This window comes from Molothrus aeneus, chromosome 2 (genome assembly GCF_037042795.1).
Source record: "Molothrus aeneus isolate 106 chromosome 2, BPBGC_Maene_1.0, whole genome shotgun sequence".
NCBI lineage: Eukaryota > Metazoa > Chordata > Aves > Passeriformes > Icteridae > Molothrus > Molothrus aeneus.
The window spans coordinates 46,737,575-46,765,385 of record NC_089647.1 but is presented as its reverse complement, the minus strand read 5'-3'; the positions used below and the strand labels follow the sequence as shown (position 1 = coordinate 46,765,385).

Sequence of the window (27,811 nt, the reverse complement as noted above, 5' to 3'; positions counted from 1 at the left end):
CCTTTAAGAGACACGGGCAATTCTTTACCAGGAAAAGCTGGAAAATTCAGAAGACAGAGTCTCAAGCAGAGCAGAATGCCCACTCAAGTTTCCCAAACCCAGACTTTGGTTGTAGTTACACAATTGATATTGAGATGAGTGGTCATATTGCTGCTGCAGCACCTTCTGCAGGCAAAAAATTTAAGGCTTTCTTTTAATCGAAGCTATGTGCTCTTTAACATTTACTCTTGATTATTTCCTATTGACAGTCACTAAAGCAAAGTGTATATTAATGCAGACAGGAGTTTCATTCATAAATGGTGAGCTACAACAGGATTATTTGTAAGTGCAAAGATCACTCACATGAATAAAGATTTGGTGGATCGGTGACTCCACTGGTAAAATAACTAAAATCCTTCTTCAAACACAATCCAGATATGTTTTCTTGCTACTTATCCAAACAAGTCTGCTTTTGTGTTGTTCCAGCTTAATTAAGTAAAGGCACATAATTATTAGTGAGCGCTTCGACAGGACAGGAGAGGAAACATGCTTCTTGGTGACCAACTTGCAGCCACAACAAAAAAGAACCCAAACCAGCTCTGTGCAGGAAAAGCAACCCCCTCCTGCTACATTATTCCATTGATCTACAAACATTTACATCTCCTTTGTTAACTAGTTTTCTGTAGAAATTTCATGATCACTAAGGAACAGTCTTTCAACTGCACCTCAAGAAACTTCTGGTTTAGAGTGATGCAGTCTAAAAAAGAGGCTGTGTTTTTGCCCTTAAGTTGTGTTATACATGAAATCTCTCAGGCTTTTCTTGGACGTTCAAGATTCAATGTAAATAATTCAAATTGGATTTACAAAAGAGAGGAGGCTGTACAATGAATGCAAGTACTGCATGTTACTATCTCTCTGACAGTCAAAACTAACAAAAGCATTTCATGAAGGCTACATAAAGTGTTTTCTCCTCTTTCACATTGTTTTGTGATCTACATTCAGTACCAGATTGTCGAGAATCAACATTTGGAGGATTTCTATCTAACATAATAATAAAGTCTAAAGAACAAACTGTTCTGGCTATGGCAAGAGAATAGTCTCACCTGAACAAACTTTATCCACATAAGGTGCACTGAAACTAAACATAGACAACACTGGTAGCTCACAATTAACAAGGAACACCTGTGAAGTACTGCTGCAGCAACACCAAGGTAAGGTGCTCTCCCTTCCCATGGGAGTAGCTAGGCAAGCTGAGACCAAGAACATACTATTTATTTACATATTTATTTAAGGACAAGGCACTTTTACAAGTAACAAGTGCATAGCAGTTAGCAACACATTTGAAAAACTCATGTACAACTCTTAATTTTCAGGGTTAAATCCTATCTTAGGTAGCCTTATAAACCTGATTCTGGGGCTGCACAATATGAGCAACTGCAGACAAAATACAAAATTGGCTTTGTGCACCCAAATTCTTATTAAAAAATCACTGTGCTCCCTTCCAAGTTTACCCATTCTGTGATTCTATAAAGAGTTGCCTTAAGAACAGTTAATGAGCAGTGGAGGATTTTGTTTTTATTAAGTACACTTACAAAAGCATTAAAAGATGGAATTAACCAATGCAAGATGAATAATTTGTGTGTATTCTGTAAGTCAGAAAAATGTGGAATTTAATCTGAACCTACCACCACCACCACTGATGAAAAGCTTTCTCCAGTTATCAGTGCAGGTCATGTCAGATCCTTTAGCTGAGCAGTATCCAAGCATTATCAGCAATCCAGACTAATTTTGAGAGCATGCTTTAATCAGTTTCCTTACCTGAAAGCCTGACATAAATTAATACAGCATCAACATCAGCCCTTACCCCAAAGTGGTGTTTGAAGGCCTGAGAGTTGAAATCTCTCAGGACAGTATATACCAGCACAAGCCAGACCAGCAAGAATTCACAAAAATTTGTTCTGTGGAATATCTCCAGTCCGAATTCTGACCAATGGTGAGATGAATTCTCTGCTTCAAAGTCACATCCATCCAGCAGTGTCACTGCAGCAGAACTCAGCCAGTGTTATAGCTGCTGTCCTTCCAAAATGGATTATTAAGGAGTGCACAAGAGTGATTGTACTCAGCAAAATAAGGACTGCAAACACCATCTGCTTATTTACACTGAAGACAGTCCTTGTATTCTCCAAAGGTACTACCTTTTCATTGATCCCACTTAAATAACTGTAAATTTTGTGAAAGGCTAAGAGTTCTAATTTAGTGCTGTGGGTCTTGCAGGGAAATAGAGGACCTGTACATAACTCCCCAGGGGAAATGTCGAAGTATCGCACTTCATTGGATATGCTGACCGTGCCAGTCTCCAGCGGGCTCAGCGCCAGTGTTTCTACCTTCCCGCGACTCAGAAGAGCAATTCCCAGTTCATGCAGCAGAATCCAGCAGAGCAGCCCCCGCTTTGTCCCTCGGGAGCCCTGGAGAGGCAGGCCGGTGCCGCGGCGAGGCGCGCACTCGCCTATAGGTGGCGCTCTTGCCCTGACTCACCGCGGACGGGCCGCGGAGCCCCCGTCCTGCACAGAGGCGCTTCTCGGGTAAGAAACCCATTAAATGCATTAATTCCGCAGGGCACTCTCAATGAACGTTCTCGATTTTATTGTCAACACACTCAAAAACAAATCTATGTTGAAAACAATTACTTCTGAGAACAGTAAAATACAAAATATTTCACGTAGAAGTTTGTTAATGTAACACAAGCAGAAGTGAGACATAGAAGATGCCAATGGGTATCATGTGTGCTCATGGTCACAAGTTTAAGAACTGTACCACTACAGAATTGTCACATAGGCTTGGAAAGTGAGCATTTGACAGTTTAAGCATCACCTCTGTATTTCTAGTATTACATATTCACTTGGAAACTTTCTAGCAGTAGACAGAAAAGATGAAAATTTTGTCTTCAGGGTTTGTTTTGAAAGCACCATGACAACAGACTGTTCCAACTACTTCCTTACAGAGGGAAGTCTAAACAGAAACAATTATTGCAGTTGCAGCTTTTTAGGGGTAATGTTTATTGTTATCTATGATAGGTTTGTGAATATACATTAACAAGCAAAATCAGTATTTCCCAGCAGTCTCTCCTGGAAAGCAAAACCAGCATTGCCCAATTTTAATTTGTTCTTTTTATATTAAAGACAGCAATCTCTTATAGTCTATACAAAATGCATATGCTTGGCCAGGCACTGACTCTTCTTCTAGATTCTAACCCAAATAAGCAAAACTTCTTTATTGGTTAGCAGCAAAGAAGTTCTGCAAACTTCACACAATAAATAGAATTCTGCTTGATTTAAATTTATTTCCAAAAGGGTGACATGACTAAATGATTTGTATTAGACAGTGACATATGTATCACACTCCATCACCAAGACCCTAGGCTTAGTCAGAAGGGGAGAGAGGAATAAAGGGAATGTCTGTTCTAAAACAACTGAAAATTTCATGTTGTACTTTGCTTTTCTCTTAAAGGTCCCAAAGAAAAGTTTCTAAAGCTACCTCAAGGTTACTTCTCACACAGGCAACTTGGTTCAAAACTCAAGTTTGAACATCAACTCTTCTTGAAAAACTGAGACACCTCTGCTTTCCTATAGTCAATGACATTCCTGACTTGTAACAACACGTACTTGTCACTCTCGTCTCCTCATCGCTTGCTTGATCTCTTTTCATGTTTATCCTTGGTGTGCTGGTTCCTGCTTTGGTGCCTTGGAGGAGAGTAGCTGACCCTCCTTCTGGATTGAAAGCTGGGTGTATACGGGTGGATTCTGCGCTTCTTTGGTTTTTCTTCTTTCCTGCTTTTGTTTGGCTCAGACTCCTTATCATCTTCCTTTTGCTCTCGCTCTTGGTCTTGCTCTTTTTGAGATGGCAACGTGTTTTTGATGGTATTAATAAGAAATCTTTTATTTGTACCAGCAAGAGGACATTTCAACCTGTAAAGACATGTAAAAGTGATCAAAAGAAAAGGTAAAAACATCCCAAAACAAGTCTGCGATTTTAACTTCAGTGATTTTAAGACAGGTTTGTGATTTTGGCTTTCCTTGCATGCCACCTAGTGTAAACTCTCAGTACAGAAAAATAAGTTCCAGATCATCACCATTCTTTTGTCTTACTCTTCATGGGAAGAAAATAGTTTTACTTCAAAATCCACACGATTTTCTCAAGGTAGTGTGTGTAGGGGGGAAGCAAAGGATGCCAATGTATTTTAAGGTTGATGGTTCCTAACTTAGGAATTCAGAAATCAAACATTTAGTAACATACTCTAAGTCAAATCAGAATGGCTTACAGAGACCATGATCTTCTAAAGTCAGCATTATCTAGTGAACTGCAACATTCAGAAAGTAAGATACACATGCGTGAAGAACCCAAATAGCTGTACCATAAACATATACACGAGACATAACAATTTAAACTTATACTTAGCAACCACCAAAGTGTTTTATTTCTTTTTCTTAAACAGTAAAGATACTTGTTCAACTATTTTCTGCTTTTTTTTTACTTTCTCCTCTCGCAGCTTAACACTTTTGCACATAATTTATCAACTAGTTTTAGGAAACAAGTATTGTAAATTTCATTTATCTTGTTGGTATCAATTGTACTCTACTTATTCCCAATTCATCATCTCTTAAGGAATGGAATAAGGAAAAAAAATTTGAATATGTTCCTACAGAAAGCAGAAATCACTCTGAAGACTTTGTTTATAGTTGGACTGACTGTGGTGTTTGTCTTTACAGTTTTGAGACAAGTTACAGGATTCCTTTTAAAAAATCAGAGCTGTTAGAGATCACAGCAACTTACTGAATCAGCCACAGAGTCATGGAATCCTAACACCACAATGTTAAGATCATCTATTCTACTTGAATATTTTGTGTAAGTGTAGAAATGATACCCTAACTCAAAAATCTTTGACACCTCTAAACCATCAGAACTATCAGAACAACAAGCAAACTACAACAAAGATCACGTATGATCATTTAGCATACTTCATGACTTAACTGGGCATGGAATTTACCATGGTGTTCTGCTTCAGGTCTACATACTTAGTGTTCCTGATAATTGTTCTTGTGCTAAATCCTTCAAGAACTTACGAGAGCAATTTTAGAAGTCTACAGCCACAGTTTTATTTCAACTAGGCATTTTCTGATAGAAAATTCTACTGCATAGAATTTTAGAATTTCTTCATATAAATCTACATTGTTTTTCTCAAATCCTGGTATTAAATAAATAAGATCTTTAATCTAGTATATCTCTTTTGTAAATTAGGTAAATAAATGTCAGTAGAACAGGGTTTCTATTTGAATCTACACCAAATGATGAACATGGTGCTGAACAAGTCATGGCACAGGTTACACTCAAGACATAACAGAAACCAGCCAACATTCAAGTCCTTTCTATGTATTATGAGGGCATTAAGCTATTGTACCTCAACATTTCCTACCAAGGAGGGCAGCCTTCTCTAGGCTGCATCCAGGCAAAATCTATATCACATTTGTTCTTCCTCTTGCTTTTTCTTAAGAGCTAATGCACTGATTTAAGCACTAATATATAGTGCTAGAATGAGACAGTCAATTTGCCCTAAATAAATCCATCTGGCTGAAGCATTTATTTCTTTTTGACGCTAAGAGTGCTGCCTGAGCTATACTAAGAATGAAAATTGATGAGAAATGCAGGACTTGAGAGTCAGCTAAGAGATGCCATTAGTTTACCATCATACTGTGATTAAAGTGAGTCACCAGGCTTTCATGGAGCAGCAGTAAGTCATGGCACTGAAGAAAAGCATTAGTTCTTAGTTTTATTGACTTCAGACTTCAACAAAGCAAATGCTGCCTTTAAATCTTAAAGCAAACAAGATGTATGGTGTGTGCTCTATTACACACACACACAGAGCACATGTTCACAAATAGCCATGGTACATATGGAACTCTGAAGATTAAAAGTTAACTTTGATATCTTTGAGATCATCTCTAATGGTGAGGAAATTGCCATCTCTGAAGACCATGCTTGGGTTTGCTGTAGGGCCTGATCCTGCAATGCTCAATTCGCAAACAGGTTTGCCCTCAGGTGAGTTCTGAAGGGCTGGGAGGCAATCTCAGCCTGGGCATGGTGGAACACAATACTGCTGTGACCAGCAAACAGTGCCACAGAACTGATTTGAGAAACTTTGCTTCTAAACAAACCAACCAACCAGCAAAAACCAAACAAGTTAAAAGAACATTAAAGTTCTGAAGTGAAATATGCCCCAAGCAGGGCTGCAGGCATGTGTGAGACAAGGACACAAATTGCAGTGCTAGAGCCTTCCTGTCTATCACACTCCAGTTCTGTAGCAGTCTTCACCCATTGTGAGGTTCACTTTTTGCTCCGCATGCTCCAAAAGCTAGACCAAGCTATTCTCTCAGACAGAATCTTGCCTCCCTCCACAAATAAATCTCACACCACTCAAAATCTCTCCGCTATGTAATAACCAAGACAATGCAACACAATGATATTGCCTTTTGAGAAAAAATTAAATCTCTCATTGTTAATGTAGGTCAAATATTAACCCTATTTTTGACCCTTTAAGTCAACTTCTGTGCAGTAACACAAAATTTCCAACCAGTGCTGTCATCCAGTGCAGCAGTGCAGTTCAGCACAGAAATATACTATACAAGTTCTTAACAGTAAAAACATGCTGACACCCTTTAAGACACATGAGTACAATGCCATGTGCCAGTCTTGTCTCTGCTGAGTAACTGGACACACCAAACAGGATTGGCACAGTCAGCCTAATCACACAGAGTAAAGACCATCTTTCCAAGAAAAAAAGTTCACTATGGATGAACTGACAAGGTCATTGCTACCATATCCAAACTGCCATGGAAAATATAGTATTTCAATAGAAGAGTGACTAAAGGGGGAGGGGAAACAGCTAGAGGTTGTTTTGCCAAACCAAGTAATCTATGTTGTTACCCTGTTATGGGCGGACCTTACAAAAGAGAATGCCTCAGAGGATACTGAAAGTTTTGAAATATGGTCTTGGCAGCCAGGTACAGCTGGCAGGACTTTGTAGGATCATAGAATCTGGTTTGGAAGGGACCTTAAAGATTATCAAGCTCCAACCCCTTTCTCTAGACCAGGTTGCTCAGAGGTCCATCCAACCTGGTCTTAAAACACTTCCAGAGATGAGGCATCCAGAGCTTCTCTGGGCAATCTGTTCCAGTGACAGCTTGAGTTAGGATGTGCCCTGATTACAAGATTTAAACATATTTTTTTCAATCTCTATCTGTACCCTGTTTCTCCTCCTCCTCCTCATATTTAAATGAAAGCTGAGGGGAATCTATTGCAGTGTTCCTGCACACAACACCCATTCAAAGACAAGATGCAACACAGCACTTCACAGTTTCAGTAGAATCATCATTTTGTATTCTGCTGTACTTCTAACAGATTTGGTATTGAACAGAAAGCTATCTACAGGAATGAAAGCAATTTTAGGATTGCTTTGCAAAAAATAGACTTTAAAATAATGTAATGCTTCCAAATTTTTTTAATTGTAATTTCATCTGCTCTTACAATGCAGAGCTGAACAAACCATCCAAAAATATCATGTTTTCCAGTTCTTACTTTACATAAGCTTTTCAAATAAGATGAGAAGCTACATTCAATTTAGCTTTGGCTCATGTTATCAGCATCTTCGAAGATCAGACCTATACATTGGAAAATAAGGCATCTAGAAATTTTTTCACACAGTAACTTTTGTGGCATTTTAACTGCCTTTCTTAGTTAAAGCAGAACAACTGCTTAAAATGGGACCTAACTTCACTGCTATAAAGAAAGTCATGAATTATGTACATAGAACCAAGAGAAACACTTCAAAGAAGCTGAATGTTTGGCTTTATTTTAACTAGAAACAATGGAAACTCCCAAATACCCTATTTCGTCTATGTCCAATAGCCTCTGATGAAACAAATTTATCTAAGCATTTCAAATGTTCTTAGATTATTTGTCCAAAACTCCTCACCCTGGATCCAACTGATCCTTCAAATGTTAGCTTCCAGACAACCGCTCTGCTGTCTTTTCTCATCTCAGAAGTTCCAGCATCATCACTAGGATTCAACCACAGATTCTGCTCTGTTCTGATTAACATTTCCAGGATTAAGACACCTTCAGAAGAGGGTTCTTCCTTACCCTTCTCTCACATATTTCCTTCTTTGTGATTAGCTGTACTAATGCTTGAGCCAGACACATTAGCAGTAGGATCTACATCATGGGTTATCATAAGGATCCAGGAGACCTCCCGCCCCCCAACAAGAATCACCATAGCCACAGAGTACATACAAAAGGAACACTGCAGGAACTAGAAATACCGCATTGCTGAAGGAAATCTACAAATAAGAACATCCAGCATTTCTTGGATTCATTCACCATGGACCTACATACTGCCTATCTGAGCAGTCCTGAGAATATGGAGGCCAGTGAGCTGAGATTCTTAACCAACTAAGAGATCATGCAGCCCTCCAGCAATACTCACAGTTGCTCCATGTCCAGAGAGCCTCAAATAATTTCCCTTCCCGAACAAACTCTTGGCCAATATCGCTGCCAACCTCCCTGCTGTTTACTTGTGCCAAACAGGGACAAGCCTTTCTTCCACTAGCCTCTAAGGTTGCAGCACCTGCTCATGTCATCCACATTAAACTTGTAAGACAATGTAAAACCAGCAACACATTCCCAAGCTAGAAGAAATACTAATGTTACTGCCCTGTATTTCAAGGCTCAGTCTTTGTACGAGAGACTAGGCTGCAGGTTGATGGCTTTGTGCATTTTTTTGTACCTGTCAGCTAAGCTGGTTTGGATACTTGTATTTTAGGCTCCAGCAACCATCATCTATCTCAAATTATGAGACAGCAAAAGGTTAGGGAGGGGTTCTTGGGGAACTTTTTCACACAGTGTACCTGAGCTATGGAGAACTAATCACTCTAGACAGTAACAGAGCAATGGCTTGAACCCGAGAGCAGTCCCAAACAGTGCTGAGAGGCTTGCTGGCTTGCTGAAGGTTTTGCTGCCATCAATATTCACCAGGAGACACTACGCCTTTGTAATGGTATACACAACATAGTCACCCCACCCAGAAATGCCACTTCTCCACATACCTCCCTTTGACCAACTTCTGTAAATGCCACTGACTCCAGAAATGTATTTCCCAGTATTCAACAGCTGCTGGAGAGCAACATAAACTGGAATCAGTGAAGTATAAGCAGTAGTAGCCTCTGCTTCTCCTTACCCAAAGACAGATGGCAGAACAAATCTTTTCTTCATAGGTTGAGCTGCTTCAACTTTCCAGTGCCAATGCAGGACTGATGGCCTTACACTAGATGTCTCCAGGGTGTGTGCATCTCTTCTCCAGGACTCCTCTGACAAAGGGATGAGGAATCCCAGAAGTCCTCATGAAACACACCTGTAAGCATTTTGAGTTTGGCAAGGAAGGAAGGTTTTGTGTTTCACCTGTTAGCACTGTGCTTTTAGACAAGTCGGTGATGACCTTGTCTTTGCTTCCATCAGTTATGATTTCCTCGATCTGGTCTACTAGTAACATATTTTCATGAACTAACTGTTCTGCTCATTTCATTCCCAGAGCTCTGAGCAGAAGTTACTTTCTTCTCAGTAGTTTACACCTTGCAAGGTTACATGTCAGTCCTGGGTATAATCTCTGAAGCCCTTCACGATCAGTAACACTTGACTGCATTTTGCTGGAGTGTGATATTCAACTGAGCAGAGTTAAGTTTTCTTCCAAATGTCTTACCCATTATATCTCCCATATGTTTATGCAATACCTAGCTGTTGGGCCAGTTCAGAAGCACCAGAACTGCATAACAGGGCATAAAAAATATTGAAGAGGTGACAGCAGTGGCAGCTTCTGTTCTGTCTGTTGTGCCTGCAGAACTGGACAGCAAAGACTTATTGCCTTAGAGGGGCTTTATACTTTCCTTACAGCCACACACTAGCTTATGCCAAACCCTACAGCAGTAGATTTGTCACAAAAGGGATTACTACCAATCTCTCTAAGGACAGATTCAGTGAGATAAAAATCCCTGAAGATGCATTACATACAAAGAAATCATCTCTAAGAATATGATCTCCTGAGATGCAGAAGAAGTACCTTGAAGAAGGTACTACTGAGCATATTCAGAAACAAAGATATTCAGCAAATAATTTCCTAGGCACTGGGTATGGGCCCCGGATGGACACAGGGCACTGCAGGGATGGATCCTTGGTTTGACCCAGTACAGCTGCTCACATGTACCTCTGCAGTGGAAAGTACTTCAACAGCTTCAGTTCAGGGTATCACCATGCCAATCCCTATGTCAAGAGTCTGATTATGCCTGAAGCTGTCTTGACAGTCCTTTCCTCCTACAACTTTAGCAGAACCCTGACCTAGCCAGACACCATTAATCTGAACCTGCTCTGAACAACAGGTCACCCTTGCCTATCCCATTCCCTGGCAGGCCTTGGACATCAGATTTTAGCAAACTGCATTCTGAGCTGATCATCACAGCCAGCTGAACAGGACCACTATCCTCTTACAAACAAGGAATAAGAAGGAGCCACATTCAGGAGCAGATGCCCATACACTTGCCTGGCAGGTATTCCAGACTGCACAAGTGGCAGCAAAATTGTACAGGGGCACCTGAGTATCTCCCTGCAGAAATCTTTAGTTTCCATATCTGGAATCAACTTGCAAATTCAGAGTTAACTGGATGCATACATCACTTCATGGTGCTAACTGTGTGCACTGGGTTACCTGGCCACATGGCTAGGCTGACAGGGTCAAAGCACGGTGGATCAGTACAGCTACAGCCACTCTGGGGGATTAAACCAATTAAGCTATTTTAACAGAAAAGGTATAAACTGCATCCCTAGAAGAAATACTGAGTAAAATATACAGAAAATCCCAAATCTGTTTGAAAACATAAAGGAGTAACTATTTTTTTTTTCAGCAAGACACTATATCAATCTCTTCAGGGCTATTAAAACAAACAGACAACTGAGCTGAGACCTTAATGAACAGTGCAGGCTTATCTCTTTGTACTGTTGATGGAGGAACACAAACCTTATCTACAAGTGCATTTAGTGCACTCAACTGGTGCACTACTTGTGTGAACGTCCCTAGATCCAATGGTTCTTATTAAAGTAATATGCATTATTTTATGATGAATGACCCTCCTCAACATCTTATTACTTCTCTAACTACAATTACATGCATTACATTCTGTGTCAATCTAGCTGTAAAATCTGGAATACTGCATTGAAGAATTAATGTTGTATTTCAATTAAGATTTAAATACTGTGATTTTTTCCCAGTTACCATACAAATTAGCCCCTGGGTTTTAGGTTTTTTTAGTATTAAAAAGTAACCCTCTTCCAAAACTGGATTATACTTTTGAGTTCATTGAGTTCATTTTTGACTACAATTTACATATTAATTGTCTAGTAAATTATAGTTTATTGTTTTATTAATATAAGGCTTTAGCTTTCTTTGTCAGATTGTGAATTCTTTTCACTTAAAACAGAGTAAGTACATGCACAAAGACTCTTGAGATTCCAACCCAAACTTTGCAATTCATCTACTATAAGAACATATTCCAAATTTTCCAATTGTTTTGTCTTCAACACATTCTGACAAACAATTTCCCGCAGACAGAATTTACCTGAACTTCTTTCTTATTTAGATTGGAATTTTTGCCCAAATATGTAGATGAGGACAAATTATTTAAACATGAAATACATAAAAAGGTAGCGACTTCTGTCACACATTAAAGACAAGATTTATTTTTTGGCATCAGAATTCATCTCCTCCTGGTATAACTTACCAACCCATAGCTCCCATTGTTTCAGCTCTGGTTCTCCCACGTTTTGCCTCTTTAAGTAACTCTTCCACAGCCTTCCTAAGTAAGAGAAAAATGAAAAGGTCACCACTTGTGGAACACAAGAACTTGCCACTTTATGCACTTAAGCAAATAAAACAGATAGCTTTATTCACTGTAGTGAATTAAGCAATAAAGAAGCTACCAAAATCACCTTGACTTTTAAGATAATTTCGAATTCCTATGCACCAAGATTAAAAGAAACATTCTGAAATATTAAAACCAACTAAAGGTGTTGCAAATACAAAACTGTAACACTCAATGAAAAACAGGGCTTGGGGCACTTCAGATCACTTTTAAGCATACTTCTGCCTGTGAGGACAAACTGGGTCCTATCATACCACAGGCACTCATGGAAAAGGAGCATCTCCCAGGTAAGCCATTCTGTTGGAGACACCTTCTCCAAAAAGCCAAGTTCAGCATCAGCAACCTCACCAGCTACCGGTGCCTTCCCAGGTAAGAGAAGCAACGGGTGTGGGATGGCTGCTTGCAAGAACACCAAAATATGGGTGCAAAACACCGGCTGTAGCACTGGAATATGAGAGATGTTGCATACATAGGTCTTCATGAAATTACAGCAAATTTTGTTTTTTCTCCAGACCCAGAATTTGCTATCTGAGCATCCTGAACTAGGTTACAGCGATCATGGCAGGAACACAAGGCTTTTATAGAAGCTTGTCCTGAGCCTTCAAACAGCAATGTCAGACAAAGGTGAGGAAGGAGGGGAAGTAAGTGTCTGACTTTTAATTACCAGTTACCAAACTTGGTGATTCTCTTTTTAAGAAACCTGACTGAAAGATTAAAAGCCTGTCATTATTATTGTACTATAAAATCTGTAACAATTTCTAATTGAAATGAGAAACCAAATAATCTGAGCTACTAAGCACTAATAAAGCCCACACATAGGTATTTTAAACAGCTATGATTCAGTTTTAGGGAAAACATCATAAAAAATTAATATGGTGAGACCAATTCTATTAACTTAGGCAGGAATTACATGCCTTTAAGTATTTGAGACTTTTTTTTGTTCTATCAAAGCTCAGACTGACTTGGCATCCACCTTAGCAGCCTTCTAGTTCCACACCTTCATTATCAACCTTTGTTTCCTAATACTGTTCTTTCAACATTGCCCTTATTCACTGCAGCTTTACAAAGCCCTTTCAGCTTGCACAGACAAATGAAACACAATGCCCATGTCCTCTATGAAATAATGTTTCCACTCACTGAACTTATATCCTCTACACAAGTAAGCCAAAAGCTACGCAAACAAGTTTTTAAAATTTGCTTTTATAGGCCTCGTGGGACTCCGCATTCCTCACTCTCTTCATTTTTACAGCTTGGTTACAATACAAACAGTTCCATGGCTGCCAGCTTCAATTCTAAAGGCAGCAGCATGAGCAAAGGGAATGCAGCATGTAACTTTCACATGAGAACCATCCAAACACTGGGAGACTGATAGGAGAGAAAATTAGGGACAGGGGCACATTTAAAGAACTCTGTTATCATTCTGACATGTTTTATAGCAAGCACCACTTAAAACTTGCTGTGGTAACTATTTTTGGGCAATCAAGTTGCAGAATTGCAGTAACATGAAGGTACAAGCAGTGATATTTTTATCTTCAAGAGTATGATACAAGACCTATTTACATTTCTGAGGGATTAGAGTTTTTCCTCTCTCTGTATTCCAAGGTTACAGGCAAAGCTCCCATTGCATATATCTTAATAACCAGCACCGTAAATGCACCGTTAATGCTGTCCAAATAATAGAATAATTCCTAGTCAGGCAAAATGAGAAGTATTTCCTATTCCTCACTCAGGGGAAGAGCTTCATAATTTTTTTTCCAAAAGGTCAAATGGATAGACTGAAAAAATGAATAACTGGGAATAAAGAGGTATGTCTGATAGTTACAGGCAATGAAAACACCATGTTATTACAGAGACCACCCATGGTTTGTGATTACAGATGACTGTCAGGAGAAGACAGATGATGCTGGATCTGACAGCCGAGAGGCCAGAGAGCCACAGCTCCATGTGCAGGTCCAACCATCAGCAAGGCTGAAAACCAGCTCCCAGGAGCAGATGTACACACTAGGCACATACACTGCTGGCCACATCCATCACAGACAGACACACAGTTTGCTCAGACCCACAGCTTCATCCTGCTTCTCTCTCCAGCTGGATGTGGGAGGCCCCAAATCTTCAGCCCAACTGCACTGCCCGTACAGACCATCACACAGGGCTCACTGGGGCACCCTGGTCCCCAGTACCCAACCCCACTTCAGTCTTGCCTGTAGAGACACACCAGCACACATACACATCTCACTCCTAACCCTACAGTCTCTTCAGCAGCTGGGCAGGACTCCCTGGTGTCCCAACAGCTAGCTCCTCCTGCCTCTTGGAGATACAAGCTCAGGCTCCAGCTCTCTCCTTACTCATCCACTTACCAGCTCTTCCAGCTTGATCTCCACCAACAGCCACACAGTCCCTCATACATCCATACTTGCTCCAGTACTACAGCACAGATAAACACATGGTCCCCAATCCCATTTCAGGGGCTAACATTTGGTTTACTCACTCCATGGAATGTCCCCAGTTGCCAGCACTCAGGCCTCCAGCCCAGGCCCAAGCCCAGCTGCTGGCATCCAAACCTTCACATGTTCCAGTAGCTGGCATCATGGACATATGGTCCCTCCAACCCACAGTCTGACTGTAGCTGCTAGCACTAGGATGTACACCCTCTTCCTTCAAACAGTCCTTCACCCAAGACAGAGTTAGAAAGGAATTTAACAGGAAGACAGGACAGACTGCAATGATTAGGCACAGGGCATGGCCAGACAAGAGTACCAACCAGCAGCCTATACACACATGACCAGAACTTTTTATTCCCTTGTTCCTTTATTTTCCCACTCTCACTTCTCCCCACATCACTAGAACTTCCTGCTTTCCCTGTCTTTGGTTTCTCCCCTACACATCCCACATCACAAACAAGTGACTGAAGACACTGACAGTATTATTTAAAATTAAATCTCAGGAGCTGGTCCTATCTGCTCACCCTTACTAAGAAAACTGATGAAAATGAAAGTCAGGAATAAAACCTAGGGCACAACTACAAGAGGAAGAATGAAAAGAAGCACAATATGCCACAAGCTTCCTGACATTTGCTCAAAGTCAAAGACATCCCACATTGGGGATGTGAATGCTCTCATTCTTTGCTGATCAGGTTTTGTACCTATTTAAGTATTCTACTTGCCAAGTCTTGTGAGTGCTATTTGCAGCACATTTCTGTGCTGATATTCTCACCAGCCTGAGTAGTGAACGTAGCACTCCATTTCAAACATCAATCTTAGCTTGCAGACCACTTTTTTTTTTTTTTTCACCGGGGGTAAGGAATACTGAATCCTGACACTTGACTTTAACTGTAAAAATCAATAGTAAGAACCATTAATTTTCTCCAAGGCACAAAGCTTGCTTGTTAAAAAGTGTAGCTGGGCTGCCCATGCAGCAAAATATTAGATTATTGATTCTCAACTCAACTACAGGCCTCTTATTACAGAATTATAGCATTCTTTGTGATTCAGAGCAGCATCTCCTTAGGAAACAATCCCAAGTAAATGATGCTCTAAATAAGCTTGGCAGGTACTTCTAATAAAGTATGATATCCAAGGCTGTGAAATATTTTTAGCTATTGAAAGACAGAATGGATTATGGAAGGATATGGACACAGAGTATAACAAAGCCACTTCCTCTGTATTTGAAGAGAAATGATGCATCTTCTGTGCTTCAAACACACCGAACCACAATGACAATATTTTAGGAAGCAGAGGGGGAAGAAATATTTCATTTTTTAGATAGGAATGAAAATGGTGATCTCCATAATATCTGAGTATATATTTAGTTGAAATACACTAGGAAAGTCACTTACAGGTGCTTGCAGAGGAAACAAACTGAACAGCTCCTATTAGCTTATTCACAACTTTTCCCACCTCCTTCTTGGCTGATAACTTCAAATACCATTAATCATATGTTAACATAATTTAGAATTTTCTTAAGAATCACATGGAACCTTAAGGCTCAGGGTCTTCACTGATGTACCAGCAAGTTCACAGGCGAAAATCTCAGTTCATACTTCCATCAAAGGTTATGGGGTAAGATGGAGCAGAAGAAGTAGTTCAGTAGAATGTAGCAAATATTACTGTTTTACACATCTGTGGTATTTACAGCTTTTAGAGTTTTAAAATCCACAGAATGCAACAGTCACACGGGAACTTAAAAGTTAGCATTCAGCTCCTAGGAAAACCTCACTTCATATTAAAGTGAGGAAAACATCAAAAGCAAGATCAAGTGAGAGTCAGACGCAGTAAAATTGAAAAATAATATCAGGCAACGTGGCAGTAAGGATAAAATAAAAGAAGCTAGATGAAGAGACTTCTCCCTAGATAGTAACAAAAATATAGGGCGACTGACTTAACGGATCACTTTTTGGAATACTGGGACACAAAATTCATTTCTGACCTGAAAAGTGCACAAAAATACTACACTTCTTTTTCCCTCATGGTAAAGTAACTAAAAACCACATGTATAAAAACCTTAAGTTTTTATTTAAGACCTGTGCATTGCAAGACAAGCCTGAATTCAGAGACAGACTACTAAAAATATTCCACATAAACCCATTTTTAAATGCTAAAAATCCACCTAAAGTAGTTAACACTGTGGCTACAGAACAGAAACGCTATTATTTGTATGTTAACTCATATTATAAACTCATATTATAAAACCCTTAAAATTTATAAGCCTAAACTACCATTGCTACACTACTCACAGGAGAATATGATCAGTAAGTTATTGAATATGAATCTAAGGCATAATGTCTGCAACCCAAAGGACAAAGAAAGGTCTGTGTTAGACTGGAAGGGCTCTGTACTGAAGACTGCACAGGGAAGCACTGCTTGGAGTGAGTAATGCCAAAGCACACCCTCTAAATGCACAGAGCACAAGCTCAATTCAGGGTGCTACTACCAAATTGAGCTGGTATGAAAATTTAATGTATGAAAAAGTAACTAATGATAGGTGGATCCAGGACAGGAAGAGCTAATTGTCAAGTGCACTACATTGTAGTTGTAATGTGTTTGGGGCCAACTAAACACCCTCTGAGGTGCACAGTGACACGGACTGGTGACACCAAACAGCTAAACCCTACTGTGTCACTTTGTTAAGTGACACTGAGCTTCATCCTCATTATCTACCACGGGGCCACAGAACAGGAGTAGCAAATCCCAACTTGGACTGAGCCTTCAAAGAAGGGTAAAACTTGGAATGTAGCTCCCGGGAAAAAGAGCATCAGTCAGGAGGTGACTGTGGAGGAGTCAGCTACAGCTGGTGAGGTCAGCTATGCCCTGAACTGCCCAGAGAACGCCAGGTCCCCAGCATGGCAACAGCAACCAGAAGTCAGCATGGAAGAACAGTGGCATAGTTTCAACTCACCATGAATGAAAAAGGTTTAAGTTTGGAATGGCACCAGTACAAATAACATTCATGCATATACAGAAAGAAGCTTTAATTATTAAACTGATGATCTGAGAGCAGAAGTAGCTCAGCAAGAATTAAAAGCCTCTTAGAAAGCATTAAGCTCTCTAGCCCTTCCACTGTCTCAGTACTATTGCTTTTGGCACATTTCAAATACCTGCTAGATTTAAACAGAAAAAAGTTATTTTCAGTAAGCATTCCCAGATATGGTTTCCTAAAAGTTAAAGGAGAGAACCATGAGGAGAACAGTTCAGTAAGCCTCTGGTCATCACTTCACTCTAACAGTTGTTTTAAACAGACATAAGGAAAGTGAACAACCCAGAAATAAGCTTGCAAAAAAAACCCCAAAAACAAAAACAACCCATCACACAAATAGGACTATTTTGCAAAACATTTGTGACATAAACACCAAAAGTCTATTCCTAAAACAAAAGCAAGAGAGGCCTACTTTGAGTATCCAAATATAGAAATCAATGTTTTATCCCTCAGTGTTTGCTTGGGAGCACGGCAACTCAAAACATGCAGCAAGACGAATCCACTGGTCCCAGCAAAATGCCAAGCAGAAAACAATTTTATTTTTTGACAAAATAACTGCCAAGCATTTTGTATTTTCTGATACAAAAATACAATTCTAACAACTGGTCAACGGGCACATATGCAGCACTGAAAAATGAAATTCCTAACAACATAAGGTGTTCTGAGATTTTTATAATTTATTTTACCAAGTACACAACAAGATCAAATTGTAATAAGGAGTGATACACCCAAGACCTTCCAATCTTGATTCTAAGCGACATCAGCACGCAGCCGAAGTTCAGTGCGGAAGACACGGCAGAAGCAGCTCCAGGCCGCGCACCGTGACCGCACACGCACAGCAGGGGCTGGCTGGGGACAGCGGGGAGAGGCCGGCGGAGCTCGGGGCCCGCTCTGCGGCGCGGTCAGGCCGGAGGAGCCCCAGCCCAGCGCTGCCCGGGCCTCGCGGCGCGGGGGGCGCTGCCCGGGCCTGAGCAGCGCAGCAGCCCCGCAGAGGCCGCACGCTCTCGGGACCGCTCCCCCCGCTGTCGCTCATCCCTCACCTCTCCAGCTCCGGGTCCTCCTCCATGGCTGCCCCACCGTTCCCCACTGCGGCTCCTCAGGGGCAGGCCGGCGCCATCATCCGCTGTCGGCCGGGCGGGGCGGGGCAGCGGGGCGGGCGTAGGGGCCGGCGAGGACCCCGGCGGGAGGAGCCGGGGCGGTGCGAGCCGGGCCTCGCCACACCCCGCGGGGCACCTGCGGCACCGGTGGTCGCGCCCCCGCCAAAAGGAGAGGGGGGCGGGGGGCTCCCTAGCGGGCAGGGTCCCCGTGTACCTAAACGGGGCGGGGGAAGCAGGCGCGGGGCGGTGACTGAGTGTCGGGAGGGCGGGAGCGCCGCTGGGGCTCTTAGTCACGGAACCGCCTGGGGTTTGTTCCTCGGGCACGGCCGCAGGGCTCGGGCAGGCGGGGACACGTTCGCGGGCAGTCCCGGGCGAGCAGCCCCGGGCCCACCCGGCCCCTCCTCCGCGCCAGCCCCGCCCGCGCTCCCCACCGCTCCGGGCTCCGCACAGCCGATCAGGCGAGCGGCGGGGACACCCCGGCCCGGGGCTCCGCTGCGTCCCGCCCCGGCCCCTCTGCCATAGGCTGCGGTTCGCCCGGCCCCGCGCCTGGGGCCGCCGCCGGAGTGGCGGAGCGCCGCTGTCACTTGGGCCGCGCCGCTGCCCAGGGCGGAGGCGGGAGCACCGGCCCGGCCCGGCCCGGCGAGACACGTTCTGCAAGTGCTGCTGCCCGGAGTTTGCTTCCCTTAAGGTGGGGCGGGCGCAGCCGGCGCGGCTGAGGAGGAGAGCGCTGCGCGGAGCCGGCGCGGTGAGTAACTTCCCTGCCCCGCGCGGTGCGGGCGGCTCAGCCCCGCTCAGCCTCCCTCGGTGGCAGCGGCGCGGGGGTCCCCGCGGGGGCGGCGGCGCCGGCGCCGGGCTGAGCCGCTCTGCGCGGGCAACAAGTACGGGAGCGGGGCCGGGCCCCGGAGCCGCCGTGCGGGGCTGAGGTGGGAGCCTGGGAGCAGCGTCCCCGCCCTGGAGCCCCCGGCTCGGCGGCGGGGCTGAGCTCGGCGGCGCCTGCCCCTGCAGCGCGGCTCTGCGAGGCTGAGCTGTGGGCTCGGCTGCCGGAGACCCACTCGGAAAGCGCCTGGTTCTGGGTCCCCCGATGCACCTATGCTGCTCTCGTGTGGCTTCATTAAAGACGCTCTTTTCTGGAAAGGAGTCAGATTACTGCGTGCGGGGGAGGCAGAGGAACAGCTGCGAGCGAACCCCTGCTGCAGGAGCGGGTTTCAGGTTGTGTGTTTTACAGCTGCGCCAGAGGAACTCGGGGCTGGCTGCGAAATGCCGCTGGAGCCCGTGTGGTTCGCAGCTATTTCCAAACGTTCAGTCTAGCCCTCGGAGCTCTGAGCCACGCTCTCTGGTTTCTCCCATCAATTGTTCGCTCTTAGCACTGAAATGTGGTTAGAAAACTTTTAGCCTTTTATACTCCTAACAAGGCGTACTTTCAAATTATCATTGCACTTGACGGAATCGTACTTGGTCAGCTAACGGAGAAAACCGTTCCTGGGGCTCTGGTAGGGCTCAATCTGACAGTCTCTGGTGACTTTTCTTACCGTGTTCATAATGCATAGTGCTGATTGCTTACTTCTCTAGAAATCTATTAAGTACTTCTGAGCTTCCTTTAATTCCTCTTTTAATTACATGATTTAGGGGTTTGGGTTTTGTTTGTGTGCAGAGTAAAAAATGTCTGTGAAGGATTAGTTTTGGACTACATTTGATAGTCTCTGGAAATAAATTTCCAATCATAAATACTTTTGGACATCTGTTCAAAATAGGAACTGGTCTGAGCTGCACTCACATTAAATAAACGCTTTGAATTCCTGATTTTATTTTTTTATTCCTCTACCCACTTCTTCTGGCTTTGTAATGCTTTATTCTAAGCTGCAATCCAGCAGCAGATCAAGGAGGCTTAGGAAGAAACATCAGATGGTTTTGGTTAGTGTCCCTACCACTTGGAAAATAAACATGTTAGTACCATATGCTGCCCCGACTTTATTAAAACAAATTTCCTCAAAATGGAAACAAGTTGTACCAGTGTACTTGCTAGAACTGTAAGACCTAATAGGAGTCCTTTATAATTACTCTTTTTTTTTTCTAATTATCAGATCACTGAGTAAGAAATCCTCTCCCCTGAACACAGTACAATATAAAATTACTAACTCCAGAGTCAGCAGGCTGCGAAGAACACTATTGTGCCCAAGTAGATTTTTTTAAATAAAAAAGTTTGTAATATTATGTTTTAAAGTGCTTGTACTATTACAATTCTAAAATGTATGGATATTCAAACTCATAATTTTGCCATGAGTTTTCAGTAATGAATTTCTGACTGTACTCACCCTTTACTTTCCTTGGTGACTTCAGCAAGAGGGAGCCCAGGGCCTTGGACTCGGGTCTGAGATTTGCAAAGGTAGTATCTTTTCCTAACACTGCACCTGAATTTTCTGTTACCAAAACAACAAAAAATGTGACAGTTTAGGGACAAAACTTTGCAAGAGGAATGTAAGCCGGTGATTGGGTGGAAAAATACTGTTCTCTTGAGATGGGTTAAAAAATAAGTTTACTAAAACCTGTCCTGCCATAAACGGCGGCTTTGACATTGCAACATTTGGCATTTGTTTGTTGTGCGCTCCCACGGAAGCACTGATTACCTCAGTGAAAGTTTTTTTTTTGTAAGCCTTTACCCATACTGAGTGGTCTCAATCTTTGTATATATTTATGGGCCTACATTACTAAAAAAGAGCAGAAGTTTGTTAGCTACTAGTTAAAACTGTATATCTGCAAATATGCCAAAATATCCTCCTCTTCTTTCACCTCCTTTTTCTGTACTTCTAAAAAACGTTAACATATTTGAAAGCAACTGGGAAGAAGTTATACCAACAATATCGAAGTGAAATGTATAAAGACGTAATGTGTACTAGATAATTAATATAAATTATTGCCTTGCATCAGCAAAATGTTGCTTGTTTAAAGAGCTACTAGACACGAACAGCTGTAACTAATAAGAAAACATCATTCATTTGGTGTTAAAATGCTCCCTGGTGTAAAAGGCAACAGGGGAAACTGGTTGCCTATTTGACATGCCAGTGGCTTGTCTCTGATATTTGAAAATTCTTTGTTGATTTCGTTGGCAAAAGCATTTTTAATGTGACACCATTGAATTACATGCTATTTAATTGCTTTATTAGGTCAGTAGAGTTTGTCCTTTAGAAATTGTAGTGCCTTTTGAAGAAGAAAATGCTTTTAAATGTTAGTATTAAGTTGTATAATTGATAGGTCTAGGTTTCTATGGAGCAATAAAAATTAATAATATTGTGGAGTGGTTTTTTTTGTTCTAATTCTGTAGATATTTGTGCTTGCATATGCTTAATTTTAAACTTCCAGGTATTTCTTTTGGAATGACAGGGTCTGCTCTTAGGCCTAATGATAAGCCTACATGTAAATGTTTTTGAGGTTGAGATTTATGTTTGCAAAATTCATGGGCTGATGCTGTCGTGTGTTTTCATACTGCCTGCTCTGTATCCTGCATGAGATAGTGTAGGTGCCTGAGGGGACTGCTCTGCACCTTGGCATGTGTGGAGATGCCCCCAGCCCTGCTGTTGTGTTACAGGGCATATCAGTGCTGTACCCGAGCTGGCTTCATCCTTGCAATGTGCTCTGCAGTACTACAGACGTATCTTTTATTTCTGAAGCACTTTGGTGGTACCAGAGATGTCAGTCCTTTATGTTCCCATAGAGAGTTATTTCAGCGGATGTCAGTTTAGCAAGTAATTTGCGGGCTAGAACAGGAGTGGAATCTCTTGCAGAGTCTCTCCTGCTGAGCTCTGTGTTAGGTGGTGAACACAAAAGCCAAAGTGTGCAGCTGTTTCATATAAAGTCAGATAACTTGTGAGCATAAAGATTTCAAATCGTTTTGCGTTTTTTCCATTCAAATAGTGGGAACTATTTTTGACATGGAAACATGGGGTAACATAGCTCATTATTTGCAGTCTCATTTTTGCTTCAAGTAAGCAAGTTGATATTGCTCTGGAGTTGTGGCATGTTGTTAAGAATGTCTAGAATTTTCTTATTGTCATAACAATAAACCAGATTAAATAGGGTAGGAAAGTAATTATTAGATTATAAATGAGTCAGATCAATGTTATATGGAAGGTAATTTTGCCAAGGAGGAGTTGGTTCACTTTGGGCTGGAGTGATAGATGTTCTATTTTACCTGGCTGTTTTTCTTTTGTTCCACAGAGAGGAATCATTGAGTCATCACAGAATGGTTTGAGTAGGAAAGGACCTTACAGATCATGTAGTTTCAATCTCCCTAGGAAGGAACACCTGCCACTAGACCAGGTTCCTCAAAGCCTCGTTTTGATCTTTGAATATTAACCAGCTTTTTTGGGCTCCTCTTCCCTTGAGGACATTATCCCATGATTCTCAACCAAACAGATCCCTGGAGAGGCCAGTCTGCTTTTCTGGAGCCCAGGGTGCTGAGCCTGCTGTGCTCACTGCCTTAAGGTCCTCAAATGCCACCATTCCAGTGTCACTGCAGCCGAGGCTTCCCACTAGTTTCACATTCTGTACCAGACCCTCTTTGTTGGTGAGAACAAGGTTCAGCATAACACCTCTTCTTGTTGGCTCTTCTGTCATTTGGAAGAGGAAGTGTTTTTGTATTTAATTGGAGAGATTTGACACATTTAACCACTTTTGATGGACTATACAAAGTTTTTCAGAAGAACCCTTGTTTGTAGAACAAAGTGCAATTTGCTTAAGTAGTATATCCAATATATGAACTAATCCAGTTTTAAAATTATTTAAATGGTAGTAATAAGTAGTTCTAGATAATGAAACAGAAGGAACTATGACTTATTCAGCCTTTTTCTAGTAATAGAGCACAATGAAAAGTGATCCATGTTAAAGGAGAACCCATAAGTGTCTGGGCAAAGGGAGGCACCCAGTAGTTGCAGAACGGCAAACCAGGACCTTTGGGTTGTGTTGCCTGGAGTGGTGTAGTGCTGTCAGATATTATTCTGCACAGTGGGGAAAAATGAGCTACATGCTTCCTGCTTTGGCTTTGTACATTCCTTGCAGTGGGAGTGATTTTGAAGTGCGATACAGGCTGTGTTCCCCAGCCCCCAAGATCACACTACCGCTGCGTGTTCCCATGACCTTCTCCAAAGAGGTTGCACAAGCCCAGTGGAACATGTCAGGATGCCTGTGTTGTATGTTCCCAGGGGCTGGCTCTTTAGAAGACATTTGAGAGAAGGCACAGTTTATTATTGGGTTCAAGTCAGTGTTCTTAAATGCTGACGTTTTTATTGACTCTTGCAGTTGTACTCTTGTGTAGATTTTTGTTACGTTCTTCACATGCAATTTTTGCTTGAATCTGAGCTCTCTGCCGCAGACAACCCTCTCTTACTGCAGTATCATTGTCAAAAACTGTGACCTCAAAAGACGAAAGAATACCTGTGATGGAGGATTTTAAGCTCTTACCTTCCTGTGGCCTTCTTTGTTCTTCAAATTGGTGCTAATCCTTGTTTCAGAGTTCATAGATAGGAAGAAGAAAGCTGATACAGCAGGGGTTTTTTGGCACAACAGAAGAAAATTGAAATTCAACCAAAGCTGATGGAGGCTGACTTGTGTGCTGTACTTCCAAAATCAGTTTGTGGAAAGTGATTTTCTGTGATTGCTCTCTTGTGCTAGGACAAACTGTTGTGTTCTGCCTCAGAAATGTTATGTTTGCTCTGAAAGGCTTTGAAAGGACCAACCCAGGAGGCTTTTATTATGATACAAAGCAATGTTTCAGAATCCAGGTGTTGTGATTTTTCTGGACATTGAGTTTTGGTTGGAATTCCCAAACGAGATCTTAATTTAAAAAAAAAGCTTGGCTGGTATCAGTGAGCCACCTTTGTTGGTGGATTTTACTTTGTCATGAAGTGAAAGCACTTTTGTCTACATACCTCATAGTCCCTAGATGAAATGAGCTGTGTCATAGTGGCAGTAGAATTGAGCCTGTGGTGGGGGTTTCTGTGGCTGTGGCCTTGTCATCCAAATAATTCCTCTAATTGACCAGCAAAACCAAAACGCCAAGAAGAAAGCCAATAACTCCTACAAGGCTCTTAAACTGACCACGTTCTGACTTCAACACAGCTGGTTCTTCCACTGCCATCAGTAACAGCCTGCATAGAACAGCACGTTCAAAGTCCATCTTAGGGCCAAGTAGCCTCCATCTAGAGCAAGTCACATATCAGGGAGCAAGCTGGAGACCTTAATGTCTGGATGTGCCTCATGGAGAGTGCACTGAATATCTGTGATAGATTAAATACTTAAGTATGCATCTTATTAAGTTGCCTCTGCATGTTTGGAGATTAAAAGTTACAGAAAATACCCAAACCAGTTACCACTATTGCCGTTTCATGCAGAGGAGGATTCTTTATTGTTAATTCCAAGTTCATGCATTTATTTACCAATGGCCCACCCTTCTTTGTCTTCTTCCCTCTTCTTACTTGATCTATTGCCCTGGCCCATGTCATTTTCTCTTGCGTTGCTTTTTTTTAAATCGTGTTGTTTAACACTTGTTTATAACCAGAATGAATTAACTGTGAGTGAAAGCTGGTCAATGCATCACAAGACCATATAGATTCTGATGTGTTGTGTAAGCATTCTGATCATGTTGGAGAGTTTGCCATGAACCCTGTCCTGATCGAACAGCTCTGAGTACCCTTGGCACAGTGCATGTGCACCCCAGGGGCTGCCCCAACTCTGAACTGAAGTAACTTGTTTTTTAAACTTCTCGAAAAACATTTTCAGTCAAGCTTTTTCCGGAGCAGGTTGATGAGGGTTTCCTTCTGTCTGGCCTTTTTTTCCTGTTTTTATGTCTTGTTTGTTCTAGAGCAGTTTTCTCAGCCTTTTATTGTTATTGACAGAAGCTAATGAAGGCTCACCCAGTTCCTGCCTTTATGTTAATTAAAAATTAGTACCAGTCAATTCCTGGTCTATTTTTACAATTAGTCCGTCGCTAAACTGTCATTACTGCTTCAAATGAAGCTTGAAGGTTTAAAATTCACAGGGTTTCCTGCCTAGTATTAAACCAGCATTGAATGCCTTCAGATTTTGGGTTTGCTTCCTAACTATTTTAATCCCTTTTAGACATTAAAGGTAAGGCTAGACTCATTCAGATTGGATTAGGCTAAAAATACTTGTGGATCTGCCATGCATTTCTTGCAAATGTCTTAAAACTGTGTATAAGTTAGGTCTGTACATACACATAAGAAAGCTTCATAAGAATTCAGTGACAGCTCCCAAATATTTCTTTTTTTTGAAATCACCAATAAAAAAGGTATCTTTCTACTTTGTCTGGCAAAGTAACTACTCTTCATTCCTGCTATCAGGGGGTTTGCTCAGCATGTCTGTTCAGCACTGATACTTTTATATTCTGTAGCTGGAAGGGACATTAACTGAATTGGACTTGACCACATGCACAGCAGCAAATACATCTATCGTAGTGTATTTATACAGTGTTGGAATGATCCTGCATAAAAAATCTATAAGGATTTAGTTGTGAGGAGGGCTTTTTTCCCCACTTTGAAATCCATTTTGACTGTAGCTGCTGACTTTCTATTGAATGTGGCTCTACTGCTTTTTTGCAGGGAAAATAACTTTGCGGTGAGGCAAAAGTGAAGGTGATTCAGTGGTGGTAAAAAGGAGAATCAGCAGCACAGCTTGTCTGAGCACTTGACCTGAGCTGTCTTGCCGTGTAAGCAGAAAAAGAGAATCTGTGGGAAAATTAACACTAAAGTGAGTGGTAACACAAGATTTTGGGTTACTGGAGTGTGAAATGAAAACTGTTAACAGTCCTTTCTTCTGCAGTAAGGGATGTGTGCCATTGACCAGAGAAATGCTGTAGAAGTGTAATGCTTTGTTAACTCATATTTTGAAAAGTTTGGAAAGCTGTGAAGCCAGGAAATGTTCTGAAGTGTTGTGCTGTTACGAAGTTGAAGATACTTGACTAGGAAATTTTGAGTACAGCTTGACTTGCTTCTTTGCCTTCTACAAACAATCACATGTGAGCTTCACAACAGGTGAAGCCTTTAAGTAAGCTTCAAGTTCAGTGAAGGCAACTTATTTCACACAGTGATGTCACCATTGTGCTGAGATTTTTATTTTTGCCTCAGATTGTCAAAGAGGAGAGAGTTATGTTTTAGCTGATACTGACTTTGAGGATAAAGAGCATGGTTTGTTCTAAAGTGTTCTTATAGGCGAGTCTGCCTATACCCGAAAACCTGCAAAGCAGTTTAAGTTGATAGGCAGGAGAGAAGGGACTTCACTACAATGCACCCATATGTGTTAGGAGCAATTGCTATCCTGCATATATAATTTTTCAGGTGATGTATCACATGTAGAGTCCTATTTTGCCATCCCTGTAGCTTGACCGTACAATTGAATCCACAGCAGTGACTCCATAGGGCTCTTTATGGGCATGAGAGTCCTTTTGCCTGCTTCTGCTCCCAAGGAAGTCACTGAATTCAGCACAGTTATGATGATGTTACAACAGAGCATCTCTGATGGGCTTTCTTTGCTAAGGCTCAATCTAATAGCTGCTTGTGCAGATCTGGTTAACATTTTGCTTGTCATTGAACTTCACGTGCATGTGTATATATAAAATTTCTGTATGTGAAGAAGTAAAACAGCACAAAAAGGGAAAAAACAAGGGAAAGAACTGTGCTTTCTCTTTTTTCTTTCTTTTCAGATCTTAGAAATCCTGCCAGATTTAGCTATAACATTAATTATTTTTATGGAAGAATGGAAAAGAAATACAAATTATTGATGCATGCAAAGCCATGACATTAGCGAAAGACATTATAGGAATATGATCTAGGATGTTTTTACCAATTTAATTATTGTTCAGTTCTGTAGTTTTTACTCTTTAGTTGTGAAGTATATAGTCTTCTGATGCTGTCAGCAGTTACAGCAGTGAGGAACTTCAGTCATGTACTGTTTAAATAGGAGAGCAGTACTGTTAATTGTCAGCACTGATTGTAGAAAATGTCAGGAACAGTTTATGGGTTTCATTGTGGGGATTTTCATATAAATTGCCACACCAAAACTTCAGAACACAGTAAATGAGTGATGGAAAAAGAGTAACCTTTGTAAGATAAAAGGAGTTATTTTCTTAATTTTCCAGCTGATGAGTAAACATGAAAGGAAAGGCACCAAATTGCTTTTGCTCTCATGATATATTTTTCTTAGTGCACAGGTTGTTCTGTCCTTTTTTAATATTAAACTTAG

At 41.6% G+C, this 27,811-nt stretch overlaps 2 protein-coding genes across 3 annotated transcripts in view; one reads left to right on the top strand and one right to left on the bottom strand.

Moving 5' to 3' along the window:
- Window positions 1-3,216: 3,216 nt before the first annotated feature.
- Window positions 3,217-18,635, bottom strand: POLR1D (RNA polymerase I and III subunit D). Of its 2 annotated transcripts, none has more exons than XM_066570962.1 (3): window positions 18,506-18,635; window positions 11,853-11,927; window positions 3,217-3,944 (listed from the first exon to the last, which is right to left on the bottom strand). In XM_066570962.1, exons 1-3 carry the CDS (start codon window positions 18,529-18,531, stop codon window positions 3,659-3,661), a joined length of 387 nt encoding a protein of 128 aa, XP_066427059.1. In that variant the 5' UTR covers window positions 18,532-18,635; the 3' UTR covers window positions 3,217-3,658. The 2 variants fall into 2 exon arrangements, with proteins under 2 accessions (XP_066427059.1, XP_066427067.1); XM_066570970.1 differs by having other exon boundaries at window positions 11,853-11,923; window positions 18,506-18,626.
- A 561-nt stretch (window positions 18,636-19,196) lies between these two features.
- The window catches only part of LNX2 (ligand of numb-protein X 2), a 59,496-nt gene continuing 50,881 nt past the window's right edge, over window positions 19,197-27,811 (top strand). Inside the window, exon 1 of the mRNA XM_066544865.1 lies at window positions 19,197-19,307. The gene's annotated coding sequence lies outside the window, so the exon portion shown is untranslated. The remainder of the gene's footprint in view (window positions 19,308-27,811) is intronic.